Source organism: Pelobates fuscus, chromosome 1, assembly GCF_036172605.1.
Source record: "Pelobates fuscus isolate aPelFus1 chromosome 1, aPelFus1.pri, whole genome shotgun sequence".
In the NCBI taxonomy this organism is placed as follows: Eukaryota; Metazoa; Chordata; class Amphibia; order Anura; family Pelobatidae; genus Pelobates; species Pelobates fuscus.
Genome location: NC_086317.1, coordinates 423,202,619 through 423,215,072, shown reverse-complemented (window position 1 = coordinate 423,215,072; position 12,454 = coordinate 423,202,619). Strand labels below are relative to the sequence as shown.

General features: G+C 39.8%; 1 protein-coding gene across 1 annotated transcript in view; it reads left to right on the top strand.

The window, feature by feature from the left end:
- Nucleotides 1-12,454, top strand: part of KPNA3 (karyopherin subunit alpha 3) — a 41,837-nt gene that overhangs the window by 17,565 nt on the left and 11,818 nt on the right. The window contains exons 4-9 of the mRNA XM_063428789.1: nt 2,719-2,748; nt 2,841-2,893; nt 3,874-3,969; nt 5,037-5,122; nt 6,706-6,792; nt 8,178-8,347. Coding sequence (XP_063284859.1) covers nt 2,719-2,748; nt 2,841-2,893; nt 3,874-3,969; nt 5,037-5,122; nt 6,706-6,792; nt 8,178-8,347 — 522 coding nt within the window. The remainder of the gene's footprint in view (nt 1-2,718; nt 2,749-2,840; nt 2,894-3,873; nt 3,970-5,036; nt 5,123-6,705; nt 6,793-8,177; nt 8,348-12,454) is intronic.

Genomic DNA, 12,454 nt, shown 5'->3' with positions numbered 1-12,454 from the left:
AATACATTTAGTGGTTCAGCGTTTAAACAGGAGCCTGTGCCAATGTAACACCATCATAAGCAGTAACTGCAATTTCACCATGTTGGATTGGTCAGTGTGAGTTCGACTTGGCTGAATCAATCTGTATTCCATTGCTTTCCTCTTATACAGATATTTTGGCTGGTTAATGAGGAGGGGAATTTCCTCATTATGTCTTCATTGGATGTGGTGGGCGTATGATACTGTAGAATGCCCAAATGTTTGACAAAAAGAAAAATGACCTCATAGCACTATAAATACTAAATGATAGTATTAATGGTGCTTGAGTGTCCTTTAATATGTGGTATGGTCTAATAGTCTTAATTAAAATGAGAATAAAGTATCATAACTTGTAATTGCATATATAAATCTATTGGTGCATTTAATGTACCCATTTTCTGGCTTAAAGGGACACTGTAGGCACTGTAAGTGGCTATGTCTGGAGTCCACTGGCACCATCCTTCCATTCAGTATTAAAACATTTTTAATGAGGGTGTTATTAAAAGAATGCCAAAAGACCACTTTCAGCCTATCTCAGCGCTGGTATGATTATGGCCAGAAGACAGTATGTAACCTCTGCCTTAGTCGTAGCTTCAGTAGGGACCAGGCTATGATGTAGCCAAGGGCATCTCATTCATTGCTACTTTGAAATGGTTTAGCACTGAATGGAGGGACAGCCGCAGAGGATTCCAGGTGCTGTCTAACTCAATATATGAAATGGTTATAGTGCTTAGTTTCCCTCTAAGAATACATTCCTTACTCCTAATTTTGCAGCAATGCATATATCCCAAAACCTTTTTAAATGCTTCTACTACAGTTGCAAGAAAAAGTATGTGAACCCTTTGGAATGATATGGATTTCTGCACAAATTGGTCATAAAATGTGATCTGATCATCATCTAAGTCACAACAATAGACAATCACAGTCTGCTTAAACTAATAACACACAAAGAATGAAATGTTGCCATGTTTTTATTGAAAACACCATGTAAACATTCAAAGTGCAGGTGGAAAAAGTATGTGAACCCTTGGATTTAATAACTGGTTGAACCTCCTTTGGCAGCAATAACTTCAACCAAACGTTTCCTGTAGTTGCAGATCAGACGTGCACAACGGTCAGGAGTAATTCTTGACCATTCCTCTTTACAGAACTGTTTCAGTTCAGCAATATTCTTGGGATGTCTGGTGTAAATCGCTTTCATGAGGTCATGCCACAGCATCTCAATCAGGACTCTGACTGGGCCACTTCAGAAGGCGTATTTTCTTCTGTTTAAGCCATTCTGTTGTTGATTTACTTCTATGCTTTGGGTCATTGTCCTGTTGCCACACCCATCTTCTGTTGAGCTTCAGCTGGTAGACAGATGGCCTTAAGTTCTCCTGCAAAATGCAAAAAAGAAAAATAGCAATCCGTCCAGGCCCTGACGCAGCAAAGCAGCCCCAAACCATGATGCCCCCACCACCATACTTTACAGTTGTGATGAGGTTTTGATGTTGGTGTGCTGTGCCTCTTTTTCGCCACACATAGTGTTGTGTGTTTCTTCCAAACAACTCAACTTTGGTTTCATCTGTCCACAGAATATTTTGCCAGTACTGCTGTGGAACATCCAGGTGCTCTTGTGCAAACTGTAAACGTGCAGCAATGTTTTGTTTGGACAGCAGTGGCTTCCTCTGTGGTATCCTCCCATGAAATCCATTCTTGTTTAGTGTTTTACGTATTGTAGATTCGCTTACAGGGATGTTGGCATTTGCCAGTGACTTTTGTAAGTCTTTAGCTGACACTCTAGGATTCTTCTTCACCTCATTGAGCAGTCTGCGCTGTGCTCTTGCAGTCATCTTTACAGGACGGCCACTCCTAGGTAGAGTAGCAGCAGTGCTGAACTTTCTCCATTTATAGACAATTTGTCTTACCGTGGACTGATAAACAGGAGGCTTTTGGAGATACTGTTATAACCCTTTCCAGCTTTATGCAAGTCAACAATTCTTAATCGTAGGTCTTGAGAGCTCTTTTGTGCGATGCATCATTCACATCAGGCAATGCTTCTTGTGAAAAGCAAACCCAGGACTGGTGTGTGTTTTTTATAGGGCAGGGCAGCTGTAACCAACACCTCCAATCTCATCTCATTGATTAGCCTCCAGTTGGCTGACATCTCACTCCAATTAGCTCTTGGAGATGTCATTAGTCTAGGGGTTCACATACTTTTTCCACCAGCACTGTGAATGTTTACATGGTGTGTTCAATAAAAACACGGCAACATTTCATTCTTTGTGTGTTATTAGTTTAAGCAGACTGTGATTGTCTATTGTTGTGACTTAGATGATGATCAGATCACATTTTATGACCAATTTGTGCAGAAATCCATAGCATTCCAAAGGGTTCACATACTTTTTCTTGCAACTGTATATGCCTATTGCTGCTGGAAAGGTTTTGCTGGTATCTGCAACTGTTTGTGAATATGTTTTGGCATAACCGCTTTATCTTTGCAAGGGCATATTTTGACTTTATAATCGTACTTTTTATTTATTTATTTTTATCTAAAAAAAATTCTTATATATGCCAGCAATTCGAGTCACTCAATATATAAGGTACATAATTTAGTTTTTACATGACAGATCATCTTTACATTTTTGTTTATGCTTAAATCTGTTTCAAAAACTGAAACTTGATAATTGTTTTTTTTGTTTGTTTTTTTTCTCTCTGAAGCAAAACGTAACACTAGAGGCAATATTACAGGTATGTATTAAAACTGCTATTTCTCATAGCCTCACAAGTTTGCTTATTTGCATCCTGTAGTTTTAATGTGTTTTGTGTTGTCTAATTGACAGAATGCTACCAGTGATAACCCAACAACCCAGCTGAGCGCTGTTCAGGCAGCAAGGTAATCTACCAAGATTTCTATTTAAATGTTTACATTCAGCTGTATTTCTTCTATATGACATAAATATAACAATGACAGTCTACATTTTTTCAATTTGCCTGTTTTTGTTAACATTCAGAACACTTGGTGTTCAGTGCTAGAGCAGTGCTATTTGTGTTAAACTGAAAACATACTATTTCTCCCTCTCTGAAAAGCAACATTTAGAACTGCGTTCCTATTTTACTTAAAGGGACACCTTAAGCAACATCACTACCTGCTCATTGCCTAGGTTATGGTGTCTTTCTCTATGTATGCTTATTACTTGTTGCATACAACTGCAGTGATTTGCAAAATTTTGCTGTAAGGCAATTTTCTTGCCCTCTGACAGCAAATAAGGTGACTGTACAAATAATTGTAAATTGTGCACATGCTGTTTACTCGCATAACATGTCAGTCAGATGCTGCACAGCTGCATTCACAAAACTGGCCCTAGCCAACTATAGATATATGCTTGTAAAAATCACATCCAAAAAGATTCAGGTCCTCCAATTGTGCAACTAAAATTACATTTATCTGCCAAGCACTAAATGATTCATCTCCCTCTACTTGAGTATGAGTTGTGTACTTATTAAAGAGGAGGTACAATCTCCATTACAACTTTTTATAGTGGCTGGGGTGCTTAACATCTGTGGGCTAAATCCTTCGATATTTTTTCTTACCCCTCACCCCATTCCAGTCTCCCCAAGTCTATTTTTAAGACGTTTGGCAAAAAATAGGTTCACCCAGGTGCTTTTATAGCCACTCTGATAATGAAGAGACTACACTGTAGGCTTCTTTAAAATACCATTTTAGTCTTTTCCAACATTTTATGCTTCTCCAACTTCTATTTTATCCCAATACATTAATAAACTGTGTCTATATATCTATATACCATTGAAAATGTTTTTCTACCTTCTCTGATTAAGGCTATATGACTGACTGACTTTTTTTCCCCCTTCCAGAAAGTTGTTATCCAGTGACAGAAACCCTCCGATTGATGACCTTATAAAATCCGGAATTCTGCCAATCTTGGTGAAGTGCTTAGAGGCTGATGATAAGTATGAATGGTTAAATTTTCTTATTGCTATAGTGAACACTTTTAATGTATTTCTGTTAATTAAAATGTACATTTTGTAAAAGCAGACCTTTACGAGAATGTTACTTCTGAAATAATCTATGAATTGGGTTGTCACTGATATTCCTTAAAAGCTATTGATCAGTAGAGATTGAAAAAAAAAAAAAAAAATTGTAATGTATGGTAAAGCACCGTGGACTGTATCAAACTTTGCAAGTTTATCGCCACTACTCTTTTGACTGTTAATAAAACAAGGGCTACATATTAGTAACTACTTAACTAAAAATCTAAATGTAGATATACTGCATTTAATCAGGCAGCTGTCTCAAGCAGCCATTAATGAACTCGAGCCATCACTAGAGACTTTGCCACACGCCACTTAAGACCTAATCTGCCTGTAAGGCCAGTCCAGGTCCAAACTGCCAGTCAACCTCCTCTGCATCAAAGCCACCATTTTTTGTTTTGTTTCCCTCCTCTTCTGTTCTAGCTGGCGTTGATATTTATTTATGCTACCGAAAAGTTTATTGTGTATTAAAAATACAACATGAAGCAAATACTTTGGAGTTTATTTGCTTTCCATATCTGGGTCTTATTTATGGGGCCTGTCTGATATTCTTCTTTTGTAATGGCACTAATGAGATAAAACTTTTATTTATGGATACAATATTATTTGTTTTTGTTTTTTTTATATAGTTTAAGACATGAGCAAACTAGTAAAAATACATGTGTATTCAACATTTCATATCTTGGTTCAGTCAGTGAGGATAGGGCTCCAGGTATTTTGAGACCATAAGTGGTTACCATTGCACAGAGCAAGTTGCTACTTGTTTATCCTTTGCAAGGTTTTCTTTTTTTCTTATAGTTTTGGTTTCAATAGATCTACTTCAAATTAATTTTAAAACCTATATTTTCATCACTGTAGCATAGACTTTTTATATTAAATTTTTTTTTGGTGAAATTCATTCTGAAGTTTTTATTGACTAATTTGTGACCAGGATTTTTTTTTCAGCTTCTAAGCAGTTTTTGTGACTTTTTTCCCTCTCTTTTTAGCCCTTCTTTACAGTTTGAGGCAGCATGGGCACTTACCAACATAGCCTCTGGCACATCTGCACAGACACAAGCAGTGGTTCAGTCAAGTAAGTCTGTCTAAATGGTGTCTGATCACTGCATTGTGGTGAATGGGAAACTAAACATGTGCTAATATAGCCAAGCTGGGAATATAGCGGATTTGGGAAAGTTATTAGTGTGTTTTTTTAGATAAAAAATCCAAATAGAATATTGAACTGTCTGTTAACCAAATGTAATTTATATCAAACGAGTTGCTCTTAATGACCACTTGATTCTGTTATGCTATTTTCTTGGATGTTTCAGCACTTTAGTGTGACTTACAATAATAGAATAGTAGTAGAATAATTTAAGACGGTAGTCCTATTTATAAAGCACCAACTTATTCCCCACTGCTGTACAATCAGGAAAAGGGACAGTGCAGATTAGACAAATATAAGGAAATAGAGGACCCTGCACCCCATGAGCGGAGATCAGCCATTTACAGCCGTTCTAAAGCAGAGGGCTCGTGAGCTTACAATAAAAAGCATTATGCTATGGGGACTTGAAACAAGAGGGAGCAGGGGAACATTTTGAAGATTATGGACGGAGAGCCTAGAGCATAGACTGCTTAGATGTGATTAACCCCTTAAGGACACATGACGTGTGTGACATGTCATGATTCCCTTTTATTCCAGAAGTTTGGTCCTTAAGGGGTTAAAGGACCACTCTAGTGCCAGGAAAGCATACTCGTTTTCCTGGCACTAGAGTGCCCTGAGGGTGCCCCCACCCTCAGGGACCCCCTCCCGCCCGGCTCTGGAAAGGGGAAAGGGGTTAAATCTTACCTTTTTCCAGCGCTGGGCGGAGAGATCTCCTCCTGCTCTCCTCCTCCGATCCTCCTCTTCTCCTCCCCGTCGGCTGAATGCGCACGCGCGGCAAGAGCTGCGCGCGCATTCAGCCGGTCACATAGGAAAGCATTCATAATGCTTTCCTATGGATGCTGGCGTGCTCTCACTGTGAAAATCACAGTGAGAATCACGTAAGCGCCTCTAGTGGCTGTCAGTGAGACAGCCACTAGAGGACATAGGGGGAAGGCTTAACCCATTCATAAACATAGCAGTTTCTCTGAAACTGCTATGTTTATGAAAAAATGGGTTAACCCTAGAAGGACCTGGCACCCAGACCACCTCATTAAGCTGAAGTGGTCCGGGTGCCTAGAGTGGTCCTTTAAGGAAGATGCCAAACACCTGCAAAGGCATGCTATAAATGAAGCCCAAAGTAGAGAGGTGGGAGAAGGGGGAGAGTGTGTGAGAGATTGCTTGTAGTGGATATAGAAATGTGTATGAGACCTAGATATAATAGAATTGAGAGGGAACAGGTTAACGTATGTACTACTGGGGAAAAGAAGGGCAGGGTAAGAACAAAGGAAGGGACACACACACAAATATGTGGTCTAAAATTCAAATATTAGTCACTCAGATTCTGTATTAAAAAATTATCGCATGTATATCTAATGTATTAAATGTTGTGCAACTACAGTTTTAGTGAATGTATGTATTATGCATCTGGATAAGACTGTCCCATAGCTAGTAACGTCTTGAGCACTAGCCAGAATTGTTTGTTTGGATGTCAGAAGGCTTGGCACACCATGTGACCATGTTTATTATTCACGTAGATGCTGTACCTCTGTTCTTACGACTTCTCCATTCCCTGCATCAAAATGTATGTGAACAAGCAGTTTGGGCACTTGGAAATATAATTGGTAAGTATGACTAGTCTATTGGACAACAAACAGAATTATGTTTTTTTTTTTTTGTTTGCTTTTTTTTTTTTAAATGATTAGTACAGCAATCCATTGGCACATAAATGTGCATTCATGTTTGACTAGCTGTGAGTCAAAGCAAAAACAAACTCTGCAACTTCTTAAAGGCAAACATAAATGAAGTGCGACCTCAAGATAACATCTGACATTTGTTCTTTTTATTCCTCTCCTATGTAGGGGTAATTACAAATACAGAATTAACATTAATTGGATTTAGCTGCCTGCTAATGATAGTGGTAATGACATATTAGAAATTGCTGAACTGTTTTCAAAGCAATGTGTATCTAAGGCTATAGTACCTTTCTAACTAGTTAGGTGACGCATGCATACGTTCACCCATTTGTATAAAAAAAAAGCCATCTTCCTTACCTTTTCTCCCTTGCAATGCTAGGCTCAGCAGGGAAGCACTGAGAGATTAGTCCGCATGCAGGGCAAAACACGCTGTGCCACTCAAATGGTATCTGATACCATCTGACTGATATAAGTTTCACTTGGTTATTTGGACGGATCATGTTAAAAACAAAGGTTCTCCCCCCCCCCCCCCCCCCCCCCCCCCCCCCAAAAAAAGTCAGTGCACTGTGTAAACACTTAAAAATATCAATGCAGTGTACATATACTTGCCTATGCTTCAATTATGTAGACAACACAGCTTGCAAATAATACATACAAACATAATACAACACTGTCAAATTAAAAATGTGTGATATTGTAAAGAAATTGGAATTTCACTCACAAATATGGAGTGGATTCCGTACCAGTTTCAACTTTCAGGCCCAGGTAGGATCAATACTTTGTGTTGGTTGAATCCACTGTATTCCTTTTAAAGGACTCTCCATCAGTCAATCCAGGGTCTTTAACACCTTTATTAAGACTAGCAGCAAGTAAAAGTCACAAATGTTATTGTCGTGCTTTCCTTTTAAGGGTAAGACGTCTGTAGCAGTTTCTGCCCTTGGAATCGCTTCTTCACATCATTGCACTGACACACAAAAGTACGAGCGCAACATTGTTTTTAACATTATCATGTATATTGTTGCCAGTACTTTTAATATTTGATGCACTTTGATCACTTTATGGAATAGTGACATTATTCTGTTAATTGAGCACTTGCAGAAGCGCAAATTATATCCAAAGGATTGATATAATCCTTTGCCTTCATATGTATTCATTCTTTTCCCCATAAAATCAAGTTACAATCTGGTTGCTGGTATGCTGTATATTTCCACATTTTTATTTCTTTATTTTCTTCCCTGCCCTGTCAGCATCATTGATAAAAATATTTTACCCCCCCCCCATTTTATTTTTATAAACTCTTCTCGCGTCTATAGGTGACGGCCCCCAGTGTAGAGATTACGTCATCTCACTTGGAGTTGTCAAACCGCTCCTGTCGTTCATCAACCCCTCCATACCCATCACCTTCCTCCGGAACGTCACATGGGTCATTGTCAATCTTTGCAGGAATAAGGATCCCCCACCGCCAATGGAGACTGTCCAGGAGGTAACTAAAATTAGCAAAGATATTGAGAACAATTAATTTTTTGTATGCAAATCTGGCTTGTAAATTTGGTTCTGTATCAAATGGCATTTTTTTCGTCCAGAAACCTTGAACATAAGTTTTTTGAGTACATACCTGTCTCACACAGTTTTCTCAGTGGGAAGCTAGTCCTAGGCTGTGAGTGTCAGTTCAGCCTTTTACCAATGTCCAGTCTAAGGTTTCCTCATTGAAGCTGAGACTTAGCTGGAAGAAAATGGGCAAAGCAGACAAACGCAGTCTATACAACTTTGGTGTTAAACAATTTGTAAATGGTTTAATCTTTTAAGGTAACACTGCAGCGAGGGCCTCAAGACACCATAGCAACTTCATTAAAATAAGGTTGGGAGAGTTCATTTACTATGCAAATACATGCGTTTTTTGGGGGGTTTTTGAAAATGCATTTTTATGAATCTTATTAATGTAATTAACCATACCTGACAAACAGTGAGTAGTAATCAGTATGAAAAGTTAAGCAAGATCGTAATGTGCAATACAATACAGCATTCAACACTCAAACATTTTGATTATAAAATTCTCAATATCAAACTAAAAGTAATCCTAATCTGTGAAAAATAAACCACCTCCCAATCTTGTCCACTCATTTGCCCATCCCTTTGTCCTCTCCTCGCTTTAGGAAGAGAAGCAATTGCATTGTGGATTGAAGAGTTTGTAGGAGCCATGATCTCTTATGCAATAGGTGTTACTCAATCTTGGGGTTTGGAATGGTTAATCAAACAGAGAGGCAGGGCAGTAAACCATAAACCAAAGCTCACATAACAAAGAAACAAAACAAGTAAAAAGCCTAAAAACAAAAAAGTGTGAACTGTAATGGCCATCTAGGTAGTGTGTATATGAAGGAGTAGTTGATATCTTGGGACATAGTTTTGTAAAGGGTCACGACCAGCTGTGTACTCCAGGTTTGTCAAGAATTAGTGCAAAGGTGGTGCACCCAGTTGGTTCCAGACCTGAAGGATAGTTTAATATCCTACTGCTGCTATTGTACTAAAAAAAAAATCTGTTGTGAGTTATGGGATTACCTGTGAGGGTCCTCTATAACAGAAACACCGGATTGAGGGGTAGAGAGAATGTTATTAGTGTGTACGTACTGTTTTAATTCCCTCTAAAAGGACTTAATCGGGGTGCACTTCAACAGACAGTGATATAAGTCCGTGTTTGTATGTGTGCATTTGAAATAAGTCACTGAATCCTGTCTAACCAGGGGAATAATATAATATACCCAATGCGTGATTTTTAGGAACATATCTCAATAGGAGTCAATGGGTAGAAGTTGGCTTTGTGGTGTAGTGTGCAATGAAGAGATATCTTGGCTTATATCAGGAAAACTTGCCTTCCAGTGCCCCAAGCCTGTCTCTATCGTGGTCCAGTGTGATGTGTACCGCAAGAGTTGATATCATTTTGTTATGGAGTAGAAAGCCAGGTTTTATTTGTATAAGAGTGTCCAAGGGATTATCCCAATCAGCAGGCGTAAAGTGTTATGATTTGGAAATAATGTCGCACAATGGCAGTGAAAGGCATAGGAAACGCTCCCTGAAGTTCTCAAATGAGAGAGCTTTTTGGCTGTTAAAGTCCACGAAAGTACATCTTGTGTTGACCATGTTGTGAACGGATGGTGATTATTTCCATCCTTAAGTTGTGATTTCAAGGTAGGGTTGTTTGGAGAGAGTATAAAGTATTGGCTCCCAATCTGGAACTTGATCATTTTCAAACCCTAATAGGAACAGTTACCAGAGGGCTTGTGAGGATATCAAACGAAAAAGGAGGTTATGTAGTCTGAGGAGAGCTGGCAGTGAGTTTGGCAACAACAGGAAGGACTCCAAGGTTGGCTCTGAAAATCTTTGTTTGAAACCAATCCACTGCATGTCGAAGTTCAGCCACCAAGCTATATTCCCTAGCTGTTGGGAGGTTAAGTCCACCGTTTTCTTTGGATTGATTTTAGTTTGGTCAAACAAGCTCTCCACCCTTTTATTCAGAAGGCATTTGTGTTTTTATTTTTGGAAAGGAGAAGTGGGAGTACCTGTAAGAGATATAGTAGTTTTGGAAAGCTAATTTATATAGATCAGCCCATCCTATATATAGGAGATGCAATTTTTGCCGTTCTAGTTCTTGAAAAATAAGTGTAAACATCTGTCAATTTGTAAAGGGATTGATGATTTTTAATCCCAAGGTATTTGAAAGCTGTTGGATGCCATGACAAAGGTGGCGTCCACTAGATTTGGAGCTATTGATCTAGAGTTCTGCCATGTCATGTAAAGTCTCAAGCAGTTCAAGGAAGGGTGGTAGTGACAGGGCAGATTCAGTGATCTATGTCCTTGGAGGTCATCAGCAAAGCCCAAGACGCTCTAGGTGTGGTCGCTCATTGGGGTGTTTCTCAACACCTGTGGAAAACCTAATGCTCGGAATAATGGATCTATGGCTGAATTAAATAGTAATGGTGATAGGGGGCATCTGTGCCTTACCCCTCTTTCCAGGGAAAAGTATGGGGCGTTAAGGCCTTTTGTGCTAATACAAAAGGTTGGATTATGTTGAAAGAAATTAACGTGAGAGGCGGGCCTGATTGCCATGCTGTGCAGACATGCTTTTCCAGAGCTCTTGACCCAAACATACAGCTTTTGTGCCTCAAAATAGCTGATCTTGTCATCCAGTCAGGTCTGCTCAGTTCTTGTTACGCGCCTGTTTTCACTGTGTCTCAGTGACTGCGGCCTAGGCACCTGACCTGGCGAGGGAGCCGGCCGATCCCCAAGCTTAAGCGGTGCTACTTGCCGCAGCAGGGAGCCATTGGAAACCGGATTCTCTTCCTTGGAGGCAAAGTTCGATAGACCATGCAACAGTTTCTGGGAGGCCCTAGCTCAACAGGGTACACTATTGGACAGACCTCCTGGGCCCAGTGCAGCTGACCAAACTGCAGCAAAGTGAATGGCCACCACTTGTTCAGGCTAGTTGGGTGCGAACACCCAGATCACCAGCGGGTCAGGGAATCACCTTTCTACTACATGCACTGATCAGTGGGGCCCACCTGTCCTTCAGCAACTGAGCAAATTCACATTTCTTCTGGGCAGACTATACTGTGGGCTACACAACGCCGTACCAGTAAATTGTGCGTTCCTGCGAGAAGTGGATCCTGGCACCAGCCTGCTGTCTCTTTCTACCAACCCAAGTGAGGTTGAATGGCTGCATATTCCAACCCAGTAGGAAGTATACAGTTTAGCCAGCTGTTACTTGGCAATTCATATTCTAGGATGTAATCTCTGCAGCCCACAAGTTAAACGTTGCATACACAAGAAATAGTTTTTCACTATATTCTTGTCGCTCTCAGTGGAAAATATATCTGCATTTACTTTTGTTCTATGCTACTAGACTATCCACTATGTAATTCACAGAATGAGATCGTTATATGCTAGCCTTAATTATACCATGGGATTTGTATGATTCTCACTGCTATGTTTAAGTATGCTGGTATTCATTTCCACTTGTATTAAAATCTCATCTCAATTAAAAAAAAATATGCCCAGATTAACGCAGTTTCAATACTCTGATTAGGTGTTGCCAAGTGATACTATCAAAAACTTTTTCTATCTCGAGACTGAGGAGTGAGGGGGAAGCAGAGCCAACCCTCTCCCTAGTGGCTACCGCCACCAGTACCCTCTGGACTGCAGTAGCTGCTTGACGTCCCACCACAAAGCCCAGCTGATGTGCAGTGAGCACCTGGGGTAGGAATGTCTGCACTCTCAGTGCAATGATTTTAGTGAGGTGTTTAAGGTCGTGGTTGAGTAGGGATACTAGACTATATGATGCCAGGGCCACTGTGTCTGGTTTTGGAAGAACGGTGCATGCCTTATTAAGCATGTGTTTCAGGAATCCCTACAAATACATTTGAAAAGGGCTTTGAGGGTAGTGCTGTTCTGTTTCAGGAGTTTATAATATTTGGCAGTATAGTCATCTGTACCTAGTGCTTTTCCATATTTAAGGGATGCAATGGCTTTATGGATCTCTTTCAGTAATGGGTTATTTAAACACATGTGAGATAATTGTAGGCTTTCGTGGAAGGCCATG